This window comes from Panthera leo, chromosome F2, assembly GCF_018350215.1.
Source record: "Panthera leo isolate Ple1 chromosome F2, P.leo_Ple1_pat1.1, whole genome shotgun sequence".
NCBI lineage: Eukaryota > Metazoa > Chordata > Mammalia > Carnivora > Felidae > Panthera > Panthera leo.
The window spans coordinates 82,709,253-82,727,963 of record NC_056695.1 but is presented as its reverse complement, the minus strand read 5'-3'; the positions used below and the strand labels follow the sequence as shown (position 1 = coordinate 82,727,963).

The following is an 18,711-nucleotide window of genomic DNA, read 5'->3' as shown; positions in this document are numbered from 1 at the left end:
GCTGGGTGGGTGCTGGCCTCAGGCCGACCTTGACACCCCTCCTCCCCGTCCTCAGGACGCCAAGCCCCTGGAGGTGTACAGTGTGGACTTCATGGTGGACAACGCCCAACTGGGCTTCCTGGGTGAGCACAGGGCCTGGGGGGGCTTTGGGGTCTTTCAGGCTTTGGGTGTGGCCGGGCTGACCCCGGGCGCTCTGCTCCCCAGTGTCTGACCGTGACCGCAACCTCATGGTGTACATGTACCTGCCAGAAGGTGAGTGTTCCCTCTTCCCCTTTTGCGGGGCTGGGGGTTGGGCGGGCAGTGACCTGAGCTCCCTCCGGCTTAGCCAAAGAGAGCTTTGGGGGCATGCGCCTGCTCCGCCGGGCGGACTTCCACGTGGGCGCCCACGTGAACACGTTCTGGAGGACCCCATGCCGGGGGGCTGCCGAGGGACCGAGCAAGAAGTCAGTCGTGTGGGAGAACAAGCACATCACGTGGTTCGGTGAGTCCCGGGTCAGATGGGGGCAGGTGTGTGGTGCGGGGCAGGGGACGGTCAGCCCGGCTCACGCCGTGCCTCCCGCAGCCACGCTGGACGGCGGCATCGGGCTGCTCCTGCCCATGCAGGAGAAGACCTACCGGCGGCTGCTAATGCTTCAGAACGCGCTGACCACCATGCTGCCCCACCACGCCGGCCTCAACCCCAGGGCCTTCCGGTGAGTTTGCCCCGCTCCCTCCCCCAGCTCCTCTTCCCCCCCACCCCACGTCCTGCTGTCCTGCTGCCCTGCTGCCTGCCTGCCTCCCCAGGATGCTGCATGTGGACCGGCGCATCCTGCAGAACGCGGTGCGCAACGTCCTGGACGGGGAGCTGCTCAACCGCTACCTGTACCTGAGCACCATGGAGCGCGGCGAGCTGGCCAAGAAGATCGGCACCACCCCCGACATCGTAAGCGCGCCCCGTCTGGCCCGCCCCGCCCTCCCCACTGCCCCCTACCCCCTCACCAGCCCCTCTCTCTCTGCAGATCCTGGAGGACCTGCTGGAGACGGACCGCGTCACCGCCCACTTCTAGACCCACCCCCACCCCTTTTTGTACAAAACACGAGGAAAAAGAGTGATTTGAAGAGAGTCTGTGGTCATTACAGGGTCTCCCGGCTGGGCTGTGGCCACAGCCCCGTGTTGTCCCCCACACCCGCTCCAGGCCGCCGCTGCCTCGGCGCCCCCGGTCTTGGGGCACGTGCACCTTCAGCCCTGATCTGTTGCTTGGACGCTGGGTGAGCTCTGAGGTCTGCTGTCCCTGGGGCTCCCTAGGTCTCCAGGTACTGGGAGAGCTCCTGGGTCTCTGGCAGGAGGCCCAGCTGGAACAACAGCCGAACCAGGAGGGCAGTGAGCCGCATCGATAGGGTCTCCACCCTGGGGTGGGAGGGCAGAGGGGTCACAGGTTGGTGGGGAGCAGGTATTGGCGGCCTGCCCCAGCCTGCCCCCTCCCACCCCTCACCTTAGGGCCACTTCAAATTTGAATGTCTCCCAGATGACCTTGATGTGGCGCAGGAGGCTGGCACCGTAGACGCTCTGGTACGCCACACCCGCCAGGCGGCTCCAGCCCCTGACCGCGCTGCCCAGAGACACGGTCAGCCCGGCACAGTCATTCCACCCCCCACCCCCCCGGGCATCACCAGCCAGCGCCCACCTCTTGGCCATGAGGAAGTAGCGGTCAACAGGGGCGCCCAGGGTGGTGGTGATGGCGCGCACGGTGTTGATGTTGCGCAGCACGAGCAGCATGGACCGCGGCAGGGCCTTGAGCACCCGCACGATGTCCGCGAAGTGCTCTCGCGCCATGGCCTGCATGTAGGCTGCCTCCTCGCGGCTCAGCAGGTGCGAGCGCCACAGCTGCCCCAGGCGCACGGGCCGCTGCATGAGCACCTCGGAGAAGAGGATATAGTCTGGGGGGGGGGGGGGGGGGGCGGGGCGGGGGGACAGTGAGCCAGGCCCGCGTGCCCCGCGAGCCCACACGCCTGCACGCCCCAGCCTCACCTTGCACCCCAAGTGCGGCTGCGTGTGTCTTCATTGCCGCGTCGTCCCTCAGGATGATGGCCCGCCACAGCTGGCACAGGGCTGCCCGGTCCCTAGGGGAGCTCAGCAGTAAGGCCAGAGCGCCCCGGCCAGTGCCCCCTGGCCCCCTTCCCCCCTTGCCCCTGCTTACTTCTCATCCAGAAACTGGTAGAGCCCATGGTCCAGCAGCACCAGCTGTGCCTTCCCATCTGGGCCTTTCCGCACCAGAACTAGGGACACAGCACGTTGGCTCTCGCCCCCCTACCCCTGGCCCCCCACCCTCACCCCGGGGTGGGGGCTCTTCCTACCATTGCCAGGGTGGGGGTCAGAGTGGATGAAGCCTGTGTAAAATATCTGCTCAGCAAAAGTCTGAATGAGCTTCTCTGCTATCTGGAGAGAGAACAGGACTACGCCACCATGGCCCTGTGCTCAGGGCGCCCACACACCCCTCCCACACCCACGCGCCAACGCGCACGGCACTCACGTCCTTCACCGCCAGCCCCATGGTCTTGATGGCCTCCACGTCGTTGACCTTGCAGCCTTCACAGAATTCCGCTGTCAGCACACGCTGGGAGAGAGCAAGTGGCTGAGCTCAGCAGGCCCGTACGTTCCCACCCAGGAGGGGGCGCAGCCCACCTTGCTGGACGTGTCCCAGTACACGCGGGGGACCACGATATAGCGGAAGTGCTGCAGCTCCTGTGCACAGCGCTCGGCGTTTCGGCCCTCGTTCTCGAAGTCCAGCTCCTGGGCCAGGGTGCCCTTCAGGTCCTGGGGGCCACACGGGCAGCTGGGGGTCCAGGTCAGGGACCAGCCCACCCCCAGCACACACGTGCAGACACCGCTCCAGCCTGCCTCTGGGCAGCGGTTACCTGGAGGACCCAGCTGAAGCCGAAGCTGGGGTGCATGAACTCGATGAGCTGGAGCAGGAGCTCCAGGGTGTGGATGTCGCCGTCAAAGCGGTCCCGCAGATCGATGTACTGCACCTGCGTCGGGCAAGGCTGCAGGGAGGACCCGGGGCCGCCGCCACAGCCCCAGAGCCCGCTGTGGAGCGGCACCCCCCCCCCCCCCGCCCATACCTTCACAGCCACGGCCGTGCCGTCGTGCAGCTTGGCTCGGTGCACCTGGGCCAGGCTCGCAGCAGCGATCGGCTGGTAGTCAAACTCCTGGAAGAGCTTGTGGGGTAGGGCCTGGAAGTCTTCAAGGAATAGCTCATCCACCTGGCAGGAGAGGCTTCTTGGAGCAGCGTGGGGGCCGCTGCAAGGCCCCCAGCTCCCGGCCCAAGAGTAGGGCTCACCTCCCGGAAGCCGCGGGTGAGGGCCCTGTCCTCCAGCACACGCAGGGTCCTGATATACTCCGGGGGCAGCAGGTGGTTGAAGGAGCACAGCCCCTGGCCCAGCTTCACGTAGAGGCCCCCGTTGCTGATGGCCCCGGCCACCAGCGCGTCAGCCGCCCGCTGGTGACATGCAGACATCACCTCCAAGTACCCCGGGCTGTTCTGACCACAGGCATGGAGGGAAGGGATGGGGGCAGGCAGGCGCCTCCTTAGTGCCCCCAACACCCCAACACCTACCTCCATCTGGCCTGTCCCCTTCCCCTGGCCCTCCCCCCACCGTGGCCAGGACACAGGGACAAACCTCTTCCACCCCTCGCAGGACGACGTTGGCACACCACCAGTAGTCCAGGGAGATCTGGAGGCCGACCCTCAGAGACCTGTGGGCACAGGCTGTCCTCAGCCCTTGGCAGGCACTGGGCCTCAGACCCCCCACTAGCCCACCAGACCAAAGTGAGCACGTGGCAGGGGCTGTGGGGATCACAGGGCGGACCAGGATGCAGAGGACGGGCTCTGGTCTAGCCTCCTTGCTCCCGGACAGCATTGCCGGCAGGGCGGTCTCCGTTCCTGGTCTGCACAATGGGCGGCCCGCGTCCGTGCAACCCCTGTCCCTGAACGCGCATCAGCGAGCACCCAGGATGTCTGGGCACGGCTAGCGCCCTACCAGTCAGGCATGGCTTCTTTCTCATTCTTTCACAGCACCTAAGAACTGGTGCAGCAGTGATGGCCGGCAAGCTGGCTGCTGTCACCAGCTCCTATGTGCAGATGTGACCTGGCTCCAGGCCCCTCTGTACCGCTGGCCCTGCCTCTGTACTCAGCCTCCTTTCCTGGACTGGGCTCTGCCAGTGCCCCCCCAGGCACTCTCCACATGTCCCCGGACAGCTCCACGGAGCTGTCCTGGGGGCCCAGGCCCCTCCTTATGACAGTGAGGGTACTCGCTCCCCGCCCTCCAGGCTATGGACAGGGACCCTGGGTCTGGAGAGGGAAAAAAACCAGGGCTGAGTCCAGGCCTCTGGCGTCACAGACCACAGACCCTCAGACCTTTGAGTGGGGTGTGGAGAGGACCTGAGGCCACTGGTCAAGCCAAACCTCTAGCTCCCTGCCTCTCCGTCACCTCCGCCACAGAAGGGTCGGAATTAAAAGGCGGGAAGGAATAGGCTGCTAGATCCCGGATAGGTTTGCTTCCTTGCTGCAGTACACGCTGCTCCCAGCAGTCATGTAGAGCAGCGTCTGAGTTCAGCCCACGCCCCGTGCCTTCCAGACTGTCCCCCGTAGACCAGCTCTGCCCCACTCACCCCCAGCCCGACACAGGAAACAAACAGGATTGCCTGTAAGAAGGGAATGCATGGTTGGCAGGGTGAGCAAGAACACAGGATTTCTCTGAGCTCCACAGACACAAGGCAGGGGAGAAGGCTTCCCTCCCTGAATAATTCAGTCCAAAAGCCAATGCAAGGTCTGCAAAGGTGGTGGCGGGGGGGCTGGATAACTGCTTCACGCAAGGTGACTGATCGAATAAGCCACTAAAGACGAGGGAAGCCAGGATTCTCCCAGTTGGAGAAGGGGGTCACAGATCTAGAAAGGGAGAGAATGAGAAAGGTCCCTGTGGAGAAGTATCTGTGTGAAAGCAAGGTTTGGTAGGAAACAAACACACCTAAGTACGCGCGCGTGCACACATTCACGTGCCCTAACAGCCCCCAGCGCTGGTCTGGGAGGGCCCGGGAGCACACACACCCAACGTCTATGTCATCCTTGAGACCCTTCTCCCACTCCCTTGGAGAGAAGCTGACTCCAGGCCTAGGAAAGAACAAGATGAGCCTGGAGTATCTCAGTGCAAAAGGAGGAACCAAATGCTCCAGAAATGGAAACATGCCAAAAGGATTCGGGTGGGAATTGATGGGAGAAAAGAAAATAAAAAGCTGAGATGTTAATGGCAAAATCTACGTTCACTGCATAGTGTTTCCAATTCCACTGTTTTAAGTGTTTACTATAAAATGTTGGAGATAGAAGGAAGGACCTACACCCGAAACAAATAGTACACTATGTTAGCTCATTGGAATTTAGATAAAAACTTGGGGGGGGGGGGGGAGAAAAAAAAGGATCGCAAAGGCCAGGTTGAAGGGGCTCCCGCCAGCCAATCCCGGAACAGTAGGCAACAAAAAAATCCACAGTGATGTCAACAGAGAGCGACCCGCAGAATAAAAAATCCATGAGTCCAGACTGACACGAATAAATGGGGAAAAGAGAAATTTTTTTCTTACAGTACAATGACAACTAACAAACGTGGAAAGACTGAATTAGAAAAAAACACCATCTGGCGAACACATAAGAATGAATTCACCTGACATGCCCCGGGAGCCCTGAGCCGGTGGGCAAGGGGCGGCAGGAACGGACATCGACATGACGCAAAGACCAGGAACCAAACAGCAAAGCTCCCTGGGACGCGCTGAAACCACGTGCCACCTGACAGGTGCAGAACGGTGTCATTTCCGTGCTGTTCCTGCCCAAACGCACCAACTGAATCCAGCTGTGAGCACGCATCAGACAAACCCAACCAGAGAGGCCTTCTACAAAAGGGGTCAGCAAGACTTTTCTGTACAGAGTTAGTATTTTGGGCTTTATGAGCCACACGGTCTCCACTCTGCTGTTGTAGTGAAAGCAGCCGCAGGCAACATGTACACAACAGACGTGACTACGGTTCCAAGAGAGCTTGATTATAAAACACGCAGCAGCCACTTTTGGCCACAGTTTGCTGACCCCTGTTGTACATTACCGGCCTATAAGCCTCCAGATATGTCAAGGTCGCTGTGTAATGAAGAATTAGCTTTATTCGGAAGGGCCTGCCTGGCCTTTGCCCCAAGCTCCTGGCAGGGGGCCTCTAAAACCGTGGGATTTCCTGAGTGACAGGAGAGTCTGATCCGTGATGGGCCAGGAAGGTTCATGCTAACGAAGAGCTCAGATCTCTAGAAAGATCAACCATGTGACTAGAATTTTGGGGGCTCTGAGCCAAGATATCAGCCCAGCTGGGGAGGGGAGGGAGACTGGACCCTGAGTTCAATCAGGAGGCCAATGATTCAATTGTTCCTATGTAATGAAACTCCACTAGAAACTGCTTGCCGAAGCTCAGGGAATACCCAAATGCATGGTCACACAACAGGGCAGGACTGGGGGTGTAACATGTCACTGAGGACACGGGAGCTCTGAGTTTGGGACTCTCCTGGACCTTACTCTGTCCATCTCTTCCTTGGGCTCATCCTAATTTGTATCTTTTTTGCTGTCTATGGGGATCCCTGAGGACAGCCCTAGGCACACATGGGGGCCTGGGGGACCATGCTTGACCTCAAGTTTAGCCATAACAGCCAAGGAGAGGAGCGCCTGGTTGGCTCAATCGGTTAAGCATACAACTCTTCATTTTGGCTCAGGTCATTATCTTGCGGTTTGTGGGTTTGAGCCCCACATCGGGGGGCTCTAACAGTGTGGAGCCTGCTTGGGATTCTCTCTCTCCCTCTGCCTCTCTGTCTCAAAATAAATAAATCAACTTTAAAAAAAAAGAGCCGGGGCGCCTGGGTGGCGCAGTCGGTTAAGCGTCCGACTTCAGCCAGGTCACGATCTCGCGGTCCGTGAGTTCGAGCCCCGCGTCAGGCTCTGGGCTGATGGCTCGGAGCCTGGAGCCTGTTTCCGATTCTGTGTCCCCCTCTCTCTCTGCCCCTCCCCCGTTCATGCTCTGTCTCTCTCTGTCCCAAAAATAAATAAAAAAAAAACGTTGAAAAAAAAAATTTTTTAATAAAAAAAAAATTAAAAAAAAATAAAAAAAAAAGAGCCAAAGAGACAAGGGGGAATGTTCCAGACTGCAGGAGATTAGAGATGGGCCTAGCATGGGATCCTTGTGCTAAAAAGGTTATTGCCATACATGTGAATGAGCTAAGGTGGTTAGAGGCTTATAACGTATCAGCTTCCTGACTGTGCTTATGGAGAATGTCCTTGTTTAGGAAATACACTCAAGGTTTCAGGGATAATGGAGCACACTGACAACTTATTTGCAGATGTTTCAAGGAAAAAAAAAAGTTCTTTTGTATTATTCTCACAACTCTTCTGGACATTTGAAATTGTATCCAAAAAAGGAAAGCCCAAAATTTCTGAAAAGTTAAAATTAAGCAAGGGGTGGGATAAGAAACCAAGGCCTTGGTGTGGACTTCCCACCATCCCCGTCTTTGAGTCCTCACACATGCATGACATGTTCTGATCTCTGCTCTCTGCGCGAGAACAAGCCCCCGACTCTCCTGGTGCTGAGCCGGTCCTGACCTGCCCCAGGCCTGTGCTCTGTCCGTGGCTCCTGAGTACACAGTGCCCCTTACTCCAGAGGCCCTGTGGTCACCCTGTGCCCAGCCTGCCTCCCCTAGCAACTGCTGGGGCTTACAGCTGACAAGGACAGCTCCCCTCCCTCTAATCCCAGCTCGGCCCCAGAAAGCAAGCTGTAAAATTACATTTTCTTTTTAAAAGTTTAACTTTTTTTTTTTTTTTTTTTTTTTTTGAGAAAGAGAGAAAGAGCGCGAGCAGGGGAGGAGCAGAGAGAAGGAGACACGGAATCTGAAGAAGGCTCCAGGCTCTGAGCTGTCAGCACAGAGCCCAACATGGGGCTCGAATTCACGAATCGTGAAATCATGACCTGAGCCGAAGTCGGACGCTTCACCGACTGCGCCACCCACGCGCCCCTGTAAAATTACATTTTCTCAGGAAGGAAGCAGAGAAGGCAGGCATGCCAAGCCTGCTGACGGGGCACCTGCCGCTGGGAAATAACAGCACATGAGAGGCAGAAGGTGAGACAAGCCCAGACCTGCTGAGTGTGCATTTCAGAACCAGGCTGCATGGGGACAGTCCCCAACAGTCCTGCACAGTCCCACGTGGCGGAGGCTCACAGGAGACAAGACTCCGGGCCTGCCCTCGTCAACCTGAGGGCTGTGGAGACTGTGCAACCCTGCAGGACAGAGAAGTCACGGCCCAGAAGCTGCCCTCGAGCAAACCTGACCACCTAGGGAGACAGCCATCAGTGAGCTAAGAAGTGATGGGTTTGTGTCCTCACAGCAGGAAGTGGTCAAGCATTCAGCTATCCAGCCATCTATGGCCTCCATTAGCATAAACCTCAGAGAAGTTTCTGGCTAAGTGCTGAAGGCCTCAGCAGTCCTAAGCCTTCCCTTGAGAAATGACCCAGGTTGGAGAGGCTGCAGGTGCTCAGAGCTGGCAGAGCAGGACCACCCCCACACCCCGACCCTGCAGCCTCCTTGACCAAGGTCTCCTGTGAGCCGCTCCGCTGAGCAATCGCGTGCACCCCCCGGCCCAGCCCGACGGTGGGTTTCGCTAGAAGGAGGAGCTTTCACTCAACGCCAAGAGCTGCTTCTCAGGACTTCTGGCTGTAGGAACTCCTGGACCTGACCAACAGCAGAAATGTCTAAGGTGCTCCAACAGGAAGATCACCCTTACTGCCTCCCTCCAAGAATCTTGCACTGAGACATAAGGGAGCATGAAAAGGGCCTTTAGTTTAAGGCACCCTTGATATTAATGACCAGACACAGTCCATCTCTAGTCCAGTCCAATGGGAGTAGAGGAGGCATAACAGCCCTCCTCTCGGAGCCCCAATCCTCTCTGGATGCCAGCTTTCCGTGGGGGCGAGAAGGGGGAGGAGGAGGGAGAGGACGAGAGGGGGAAGAGGGGGAGGAGGAGGGAGAGGACGAGAGGGGCGAGGGGGGAGGGGGGGGCGAGGAGGGAGAGGAGGAGGGGAGGAGGCGGTGGTGGCAGCAGCCCGGCTGCCCACCAGCTGGCAGGAGCCTGAGGCAGGGGAGGCACCAGCTCTCCTCCCCCCAACTGGTCAGAGCTGATCTGAAGGGTCTGCGGAGGTGCGGCCCGTGTGGGTGTGGGCGGCTCACCGGCACTTCGCCCGCGCGGACCCTGCGGCGCTCAGCTGCTTCAGCCCGCGGCACGAGGGCGCCCGGAAGGCAGCCTGCAAGCGCCGAGCGGAAGCCCAACCCTTCCTGGCCCCAGCTCAAGCCCCCACGTGTCGTGTGGGGACGGGGCTGCGCCGGGGAGGAACCGCGCCGCCCCCAGCCCCTTTTACCTGCTGAAGCGCCCGACACCGTCCACCACAAGCCTCATCCTTCTCTTCTCCTGAGGCTCTGCGGTGAGATAGCGGATCCCAAGAAGCAGGGGCACCCCCACCACCGTGGCAGACAGCGCCTTCCTCCACAGGGGCCGGGGTCTCAGGGACCTGGAGGGAGACAGGTACGTGGCTCAGGTTACTTCGCTCCTGCCCCTGCCCACCGGGGCCCGGCTCTGCAGCTAACACGGGTTCCAGGTGCCCACGTGGACACTCGAGTGTTCCCGGTCACCTTGGACGCCGGGCTCCGAGGGGCCGCGGAGCACAGGAGGGGGCCCCTTGGCTACATGGGAAGCAGCTCGCAGGCAGAGCTGTGACCCTCGCAGGACCGCGGCCTCCCGCGCCGTACGGAGCTATATATAGCCCGTCACCTCCACGACGGCCCAACCAGACGGCAGAGCGTCAGGCAGCAGCGTGGGGCAACACGCACAGGGGACGGCTACTACGGTGCGAGGCCGCCAGGAGCCCAGCATCCAGTCACACGTCTGCCCCAGGGTCACCAAGCAGCAGCTCCACCAGGCCCGGATTCGGCCTCCTGACCCCGCCCCTCAATGCCGCCCCACCCCACTCACGGGCCCCAGGCCTGGAACCCCCTCACCCACGTTTCTTGCTGCTTCCACCCCTGGCTGTGGCCCCACCCACGGCGCTCCCGCCCTCCTGCACCGGCCCGGCCCGGTCATTCTGTCTTCTCAGAACACACGGCTCTAGCTGCGGTCTACTGGCCGCCGCTGGCCGGGAGTCCTGCCCCACGAACTCTGGGCCCTGGCGGTGGGGGCTCCGAGCCACCTCACCAAAGAGCAAACGATCTGTCTTGGGGCGGAAGCAGAGAAGCCCAGCCTCGGGCCACACGAGACAGGTCTTCCCTCCCTGCCTGGCAAGAAGCACGCACCCTCGAGGGCACCTGTGGCTGCGGAGAACTCACCACCTTGCAGGCAGGACCCTGAGGCTTCTCCTGAAGAAGGTGGCAGGGGACGGGCAGGGCTCCCGCCCACTCTGCAGCAGGGCAGAGTGGACGCGGCAGAGCTGGGCCTGCAGGGTGAGTGAGCGGCAAGGGGTCAGACGCGGCAAGAACTCGCCCTCCAGCCTCCCGCTGCCCCGGCATTCCCAGGCCTGGATCTGAGGGGCACCTGTGCCTTCCGGTACCCAAATATGCCATCGAAGCAAGTCAGCATTGCCGGGCCCTGTGCGTGGGGCCCGGCCTGCATGTCTGACTCAGGAAGGCAAAGACCATCCCATCTCCCGCGAGTAAGGCCAAGATCCGGGAATCACAGGAGACAAGGAAAGGCTACACACAGTCTGCACCTCGACAGGTCACTAGAGACATCCCCGCCTCTGACACCCCTCAGTCCCTGCCTGACACTCCACTGGGGCCCCGGGACCTATGACGCCCGCCTCTGACACCCCTCAGTCCCTGCCTGACACTCCACTGGGGCCCTGGGACCTATGACGCCCGCCTCTGACACCCCTCAGTCCCTGCCTCTGACACTCCACTGGGGCCCTGGGACCTATGATTTACTCTTTTTCTGCTGTTTGCCCACTGACCAGCAGCCTCAGGAAGTCATTCTTAATTTCTAAAGGAAAGATCAATAATGCTTCATCACACAATCAGAAAGATGTCAGGGGGCACCTGGGTAGCTCAGTCGGTTAAGCATCCGACTCTTAGTTTAAGCTCAGGTCATGATCTTGCAGTTCGTGGGTTCGGGCCTGCGTGGGGCTCTGTGCTGACAGCGTGGAGCCTGCTTGGGATTCTCTCTCCCCCCATCCCTTCTCTCTCTGCCTCTGCCTCTCTCTCTCAAAATAAATAAATAAAGGAAAGGAAGAAAGGAAGGAAGGGAGGGAGGGAGGGAGGGAGGGAGGGACGGAGGGAGGAAGACAGATGTCAGACTCTCAGGTGGAAGACCAGAAGCAGGAAAAAGTTGTTCTGAGAGCACGTGCCAGGACCCAGAAGCAGGGACCCGGAGCGGGGCAGATGCACCGAACCAGAAAGAGTGCGGGGACTGCCTGGGGGCCGCTTACTCCAGTGGCCACGGAAACCTCATGGCTCTCCCGCCCCGACGGCCTTGCTCTCTCGATCTCATTTTAATTATGAAATAAGAGTTCCTCAACCACAAATTACCAACTGCAAATTCTCCTTTTAGGGAAGAAAAGGTGGTGCGTAGTAAGTCATGACCCACGGCACAGATGCTAACGTTATCATCATGAAGCCCGGCCCAAATAAGGAATTGACTTTCCTAACATTTTCTGGCCAATGCACACAGCCCTGAAGACAATTTCAAGGACTGCAAAACAACACAAAAGTCAAAGGAAAAGGTCCGTGACCTACTGTCCCAAGAGGAGAGCGCAGGCTGACAGAAAACCTCTGCTCAGCAAGGCCACACACAGTGAGTGCAGATGCTCAAGGAAACCCCACAGAGGCCAGAAAGGCGGCCAGAGGCAGAAGGACGGGGGCAGGCAGAGTCCCTAGGCTTTCTGTGCAAGGGACAGCATGGCCCGCCCCCACCGCCCTCAGGGCACCCCCCCCCCACCGCCCTCCAGCCCACGTGACCTGATTTGGCCACGCTGAGGCTCACCAGAAGAGGAAGCCCAGAGAATGGGCGTCTGTGAGCTCAGACATCTGGGGGACAGCTGCTCTGAACACTAGTATGTACCTGCAGGATGTGTGGTTCCCACCGGGGTCTCCCACCTTGTTTGTCCCACCCAGACCGCACACTCCCCTCCGACGCAGCTCTGTCCAGGCTCCGTCCGGCCCCCGCCTGTTCCCTTCAAGGTCTTCGGACACCGTCCGCCTCCCCCGGTCCCGCATCTTCTAGCACACATGCGCATCAAACAAACCCTGCCAGAGACGCCCAGGATGACACCGGATCCTGCAGGTGACCGGGGACCTCAGACAAACGTAGACAAAGCCCGGAAGTCACAAGGACAGTGTGAGGGCACAGGGAGGGGGCATCCATGACCTGGAGCAAGTGGGACCTCCACGGGGACACCAAAGACGGTCTTGTATGCAGAGGATGCGGGTTCAGGGGAGGCCTGAAGCCAGGAGAGCACAGGGCTCTTCTGGGGAGGAGAGGTCCGCGTGGAGACACTGTATGCTCACAGGTACAGCGGGGAGCGGGGCCGCTGCCCGAAAAGACCAGACTGGGGAGCAAGGTGAGCTGGGGCCGGGCAGGGCACCCCAAGGGGCCCTGGGGGTTTTCCTGCAGGGACTGGACGACGTGCTGGGGAGGTCAGCCCATGAGGAGGGGGCCGGGTGATGGAGCCAAGTGGATTCAAGACAAGTGCGAGGGACTGGCAAGACGGCCCGAGGCTGGTGCCTGAGAGCCTGGGAGTGTCGCGATGCCGTCACTCGCCAGCTGCCTGAAATTCTGGCCAGCGAGAGCTGTGCTAGGAATCTGATCTCTGGAGGACAGTGAGCCCACTGAGTAAGGACAAGCCCACCGAGCAAGAACTGACGACAGCCACCAGCTGCCAGCCACTGGAGCTCAGCACTCAGTATCAGTGACCCTGAGCACACCCAACAAGTAGATCCAGGCTGTGGGACATTCTCTAAACAGCCTGCTCTCTTCAGAAAGTCGTCAGGACCCACGAGTTGGGAATACTGGTGCTGGGCACGGCCATTTATTAATTACCTCTACTTCTGTAAATATTTTCCAGTTTTTATAACAAGAAGTTAAAAAAAAAAGTCACAAGAAAAAAAAGCGGGAAGACTTCTGGATCGAGAGGCTAAACAGACACGATACCGCGACGACGCACTTCAGGTTAAAAAAAGGCGCCTGCACACACACTCTGGGAAAATGAGCAAGTCAGAATACGGACAGACATTACAGGATTATTGTTCGCATCTTTAGGCGCGATTGAGCGAGAATGTTCTTGCTGAGGGCATGCACGCTGGAATGTTTAGAGACTGTTTATGTCTGCAACCTACTTTCACTTGGTCCAATGACAACAAAATACACAATTTCGAACAAAAATAGGAACAAGTAGGGCAGGATATTAAACACGGGTGGATCTAGGTGGCCAGTAACTGGACAGTTAACGATGTGGCAGCGTTCTGTCAGAGTGTGTCCCGATATCGAAACTTCCTCATGATCAAGGCTGACGATGCTCCAAGTCCCAGCCAGGAAGGTGGCATTGTTTTTGTGGGGTTCAATTTATTTTTTAAATGTTTATTTATTTTTGAGACAGGGAGAGACAGCACACATGCCTGCAAGCAGGGGAGGGGCAAAAAGAGGGAGACAGAGGATCTGATGCGGGGCTCGAACTCACAAACCTTGAGATTATGCCCTGATCTCAAAGTCAGATGCTCAGCCAACTGAGCCACCCAAGGGTCCCTGCTTTTGTTTTTTGACTTAACTTTCTACCTTTTTAATTATTCTATCGTTTCCTTTATAAACTTTTAGTTGGTTGCAATCACTTACAAAGCTTTGTGTAGTTAACACAAATGACTAAACTATGAATTCTCTATTTGAAATATAGTCCCAAATACTTTTACCACCTCCCCCAAATGGAAATACTTTTATACACTTTCAATTCTATTTTTAACCTTCCTGACTTCTATGTTATTGTCATGCATTTTTTAAAGTTTATTTTAGTTTCGTATGGTTAACACACCAGGTCGGATCAGCTTCGGGTGTAGGATAGGACTCAGCACCTCCGTAGGCCACCCAGTGCTCATCCCAAGTGCACCGCTTCCCCCATCCCCCACCCCCTCTGGTGGCCAGCAGTGTGTTCTCCGGAGTGCAGAGTCTATATTTGGGTTTGTCTTTTCCCCCTTGTATTTGTTCTGTTTCTGAAATTCCACGTGAGCGGAATCACACAGTATGTCTTCCTCTGACTGACTTACTTTGTTTAGCATTATCACTCTCTAGCTCTATCCGTGTTGTTGCACATGGCAAGATTTCATTCCTTTTTGTGGCCGAGTAATATTCTGGTGTGTGCGCGTGTGTGTGCGTGTGTGTGTGTTCGCACGTGCGCACATCTTCTTTACCCAGTCATCAGTCGGTGGACACTACAACTGCTCCCGGATCTTGGCTACTGCAAATACGCTGCAATAAACACCAGGGTGTGTGTGTCCCTGTGAATTAGTGTTTCTGTATTTTGGAGGGAAAATAGCTAGCAGTGCAATTACTGGATGGGAGGGTGGTTCTATTTTTAACTTTCTGAGGAACCTCCACACTGTTTTCCGCAGTGGCTGCACCAGTTTGCATTCCCACCAATAGTGTACAAGGGTTCCTTTTTCTCCGCGTCTGAGGAAGGTGGCATTTTGAAGATGAGGCAGCTGGTGCAGGGCAGGGGTACTCACCGGGGGAGACTGTGTGCCCAGGACGGCTGGCACTGTTTGGAGACACTCTTAGCTGTCACAACCTGGGGAAAGGGGTGCTCTCGGTATTGAATGGGTGGAGGCCAGGGACACTGCTCGACACCACCCAGTGCCCAGGGTGGCCCTGCCCTAGAGACTCAGGCGGAGCCAAGGCTGAGGAGCTGGGGCAGACTATGAACCCGGACTTCTGAGCCTGTTAACTGGGATGCAGGCTCCAGCAAATGCTATCTGTGCAGTGTGTGTGGGTAAGTTACTTCCCTCTCTGTACCTTAGTTTCCCCATCTGTAAAGCCAGGACCACTGTACTATTAACATACAGGACAAGTGAACTGACATTTGCAAAGCACTCTGCACGGTGCCCAGCCCACACGACAGGCCAGGCAGATGGGCATGCTGAGGTCACGCTGGGGTCAAGGAGAAGCTACTCTCCACAACCTTCCTGTGCCATGCCACCTGTGGGTCCCCATGCCCTTACTCTCCTGCCAGCAGCCTTGTCCCCACAAGCCCACACCACCTAACATGAAGAAGTACATACCTGCTAGATTAAAGTGAACTACTTATATTAAAAGATCATCAGCCTCTTACTGCTTTTTCACAAGGAAGAAAAGCGGTTAGCCAAGAAGATAAGAGAGACTATTTCCAACATGTGTAAAACGTGGAGATCGGTTATATACAGAATATGCAGAAATGCTTTAGTTAACTGGAGAAGGGTATGAGCAAAGTGAGAGGGCAGAAGAGTTCCGATGGGTTCATTGGTTCAGAGGCTGCACCACTGCAGGCGAAGCAAGAAAATGCCCGAAGCCGATGGACAATGATTATTCTGAGACATCAGCTTTCAGAAGGGAAGGGAATGATCAGGGAGCTATTCCAGCCAATGAACTGGAGGCACAGAGCAAAAGGCCTCACGACTCGGGGGCCGAAGCAAGGGCTGGCCGGGAATGCAGCCTGCCAGCACCAGGCGTGGCTGCCTGAAGACCAGGGGCTGACCCCAGACTCCCCAGAAGACCAGACCCTCCGGATGGCCCTGTGAGCGCTGAGCGGGAGGGGCCGCGCTCGTGTTCTTTCACGGAGGAGAATGTTAAATCTGAATTATCTTTTATTACTGAGTACATAGTAATAAATAACACATTTATTACTAAAGCACAAGGCCCTGGCTGCACCCCAAGCTTCAGGGTGGGTGAGGCCAGAAAGGTAACAGCCCGGCCATAGCCCCCAGTAACAGTTTTCTGTTTTCTTAGATGCCGCTGCAGCAGGAGTGACTCCTCAGTCACCTTCCCATAACAAAGATCCCTCTGGTGGACCCCAGACAGCCCACGCAGCACCAGGCCCAGGCCTTTGTCCAGGCTGCTATTCTGCCTGGAACACCCTTCGCCAGACCCTAAATTCATCAGTCCTGTCTGTCATCCCCCCATCCGCCTCTGCACCTTGCACACACCTCTCCCGCTGTCCTTGTCACACTGGAGTGTGACTGTTAGCTTATAGTCTCTGCCCCCCACCAGACTGTGCAGGGCTCACCTCTCCATCATCTCTGTGCTTCTAGGATCTAGTGCAGTGCCTGTTAGATAAAGCAGGAACTCGAGGAAGGCTTGTTGAATTGAGACAAACGGTACTAAGCACAGAACGAACTAGCACCCCCACATGGCCCAGCCTTGGATGCTAGGTGAGCAATATGCACAGTCAGGTAAGAGATGACAGCAGCCCGGCTCTGGACAGGACTTCAAGGAAGAGGCCTCATGCTGACAACTCCAGAGCCCCCACCAGGGTCCACAGGCACATTCCAGAACCTGGCTCCCTCCAGTGTGGGATGCCCAGTACTCCTCAAACTATCCCCATCACCCAAGAGACATCCCCAAAGCCCAAAGAAGTCATGTGGCTATAAACACAGGGCAGAATCTGCAGCCAGATCTTCGAGGAACCAGGACAACTGCCACCACATCACATATAACCCAAACCACCCAGAGCTTGGGCACCAGGACACACCAGCAAACAGGAAGAGAGAGAGCTGTGGCTCCCCAGGATATCCCCCCCCCCCCCCCCACCAGGCCTTCTCACCAGGGCGGCCACATGCCCTGGCTTGCCTGGGACAGTCCTGGCGCACGCGTGTCTCAACGGCCACCACTTCAGAGCCTTCCAGTTTGCATGAGCTGAACTGGGCCTCCTCTACCCCAGCCTCTCATGCTTTCTTAGAGCGTGTGCACAGCCTGGCTGCAGACACAGTGTTCATCTGGAACTCAGCTAACAACCTATAAAGTAGCAACAGCAACAAAAAGCTCTCAGTAGTGAGAACCAGACAGATATTCCAAAGTCAAAGACAAGCTGAGGTGCCTGTTTTGCTAGCACCCTGTCGATCAGATTAGCAGATGAAAGGTCACTGCAGGCGACCCAGCCCATAGCGCTAAGAAGCAACTGCTGAACCTCACGATGAGGCCCTAAGACAGAAAAACTAGAGGTGACGAGAACCTGGGCAGTTTCCAGCAGGGAGGAAACCAAGGCACAGCAGTGTTCCCGTGGGTAGGAAGTGAGACTGGAGAGGGCTCTGAGGGCCACGAACAGCCTGCCCTTTCTTTTCCAAGGGTCTGTGGCCTTTTGGCACCAGTCAGGACCCAGAAGCTGAATGGGCTCTGCTCCACTTGGCGGCTGTGAGCAGCCCCTGGTCAGAAGCTGACGCCTGCCTGCCTGCTCCTTAGGCTGCCGGATTAAGTGACCCGACTACGTGCAGAAGCTCTGTAAGCTGTAAAGTGCTGTGCCCAGGCCCACTCGGCGTCTCTCTGCCTGACTCGGACTAACCCTGTTCCACCTCAGACTACAACGCCTGCGCAGGGCAGCCACTCCTGGCAAGGCACGACGCCGACACGGCTAGGCTCACTGGACGAACACAAGCTCTGCGCAAAGCTCCAAGGTGAAGGTGTCTTCAGCTCTAAGCCCTCTGACGAAAAGCCCAGATCCCTGGGGAGGCCGTGGCTAGGACCTGGGTCAGTGATCGTGACAGCCGGTTTAAACGGTGCCCGTCCTAACTGCAGATACAACACAATGGGAGGCCCAACCAAGACAGAACTCGAGCAGCACCGCGTTGGCAGGACAGCCGAGGGCCAGGCGGAAGTCTGGGTGGGGGTGGGGGACAGACCGCCTCGGAGCCAGGGCCGCTGTCAGCCCACCGGAGACACCGCGGCCCCGGCACTCCCCAGAGTCCTCTCATCTCCTCACAAGCCGGGGGCAGGCGTCACTCAGGACGGTCTCAGGTGGCTTGGTGGCCAGGGGCAGGGTTCCCAGGGGAGCAGGCAGAAGGAAAGACGGGGACTCCGGTCTGGGATTCTGGCAGAGATGAAGCAGTGAGGGGTAGGAAGGGTGTCCATCAGTCCAGGAAGCCAGGGCAGACTGCCCTGGGAAAAGGTGTGTCTCTGGACAGCGGTGTCCACGAGGGGATACGATTTAGAGGTTGTCTCCGAGGCGGGTCCCTAACCCAGCACACGTGCTTCCGGCGAGAGGAGAGGGCTCTGCGGTGGGCTCGGGCTCCTAGGTGGTACCCAGCATCTCCCAACACAGCCTAGGGGATTTTACCCTGAGGAACAGGGACTCTGAGAGATGTGAAGGACGCCCCCGAGAGCCCTGGGGGCCCCTGCCGGGCAGGGGGTCACGGTCCCGGGGAGGGGGGCTGTGGGGGGAGGGACCCTGACAGGTGGGAGCGACGGTCCCGGGGCGGGGAGGAAGGGTCGGTGGGTTGTGAGGGTCCCTGACGGCGCCCAGGACGGGGCGGCTCTGGGGTGGCTCCGAGGGCTCCGGACGGAGACTGACGGGGTCTGTGGCGCCCGCGCGGGGGGACGACTCACCGGCCGCCACATCTTCCACGCCGCCGCTCGGCTCCCGCTCGCCGCAGACTCGCGTCTTCCGGCCCAG

At 58.1% G+C, this 18,711-nt stretch overlaps 2 protein-coding genes across 6 annotated transcripts in view; one reads left to right on the top strand and one right to left on the bottom strand.

Moving 5' to 3' along the window:
- Nucleotides 1-1,114, top strand: part of CPSF1 (cleavage and polyadenylation specific factor 1) — a 19,137-nt gene extending 18,023 nt beyond the window's left edge. For both annotated transcript variants that reach the window (XM_042923900.1, XM_042923902.1), the window contains 6 exons: nt 56-122; nt 205-252; nt 326-481; nt 563-692; nt 784-922; nt 999-1,114. In XM_042923900.1, the coding sequence (XP_042779834.1) occupies nt 56-122; nt 205-252; nt 326-481; nt 563-692; nt 784-922; nt 999-1,046 (588 nt within the window). In that variant the 3' untranslated portion in view covers nt 1,047-1,114. The remainder of the gene's footprint in view (nt 1-55; nt 123-204; nt 253-325; nt 482-562; nt 693-783; nt 923-998) is intronic.
- ADCK5 (aarF domain containing kinase 5) lies at nt 1,090-18,711 on the bottom strand. 4 transcript variants are annotated; one of them, XM_042923966.1, is made up of 15 exons: nt 18,645-18,711; nt 10,424-10,530; nt 9,463-9,612; nt 3,661-3,736; nt 3,321-3,521; nt 3,103-3,243; nt 2,896-3,009; nt 2,663-2,794; nt 2,511-2,594; nt 2,335-2,416; nt 2,178-2,256; nt 2,009-2,100; nt 1,665-1,917; nt 1,473-1,589; nt 1,090-1,387 (listed from the first exon to the last, which is right to left on the bottom strand). In XM_042923966.1, the coding sequence occupies exons 1-15, from the start codon at nt 18,654-18,656 to the stop codon at nt 1,282-1,284; spliced, it is 1,746 nt and encodes a 581-aa protein (XP_042779900.1). In that variant the 5' UTR covers nt 18,657-18,711; the 3' UTR covers nt 1,090-1,281. The 4 variants fall into 4 exon arrangements, with proteins under 4 accessions (XP_042779900.1, XP_042779901.1, XP_042779902.1 ...); XM_042923967.1 differs by lacking the exon at nt 2,663-2,794; XM_042923968.1 differs by lacking the exon at nt 3,321-3,521.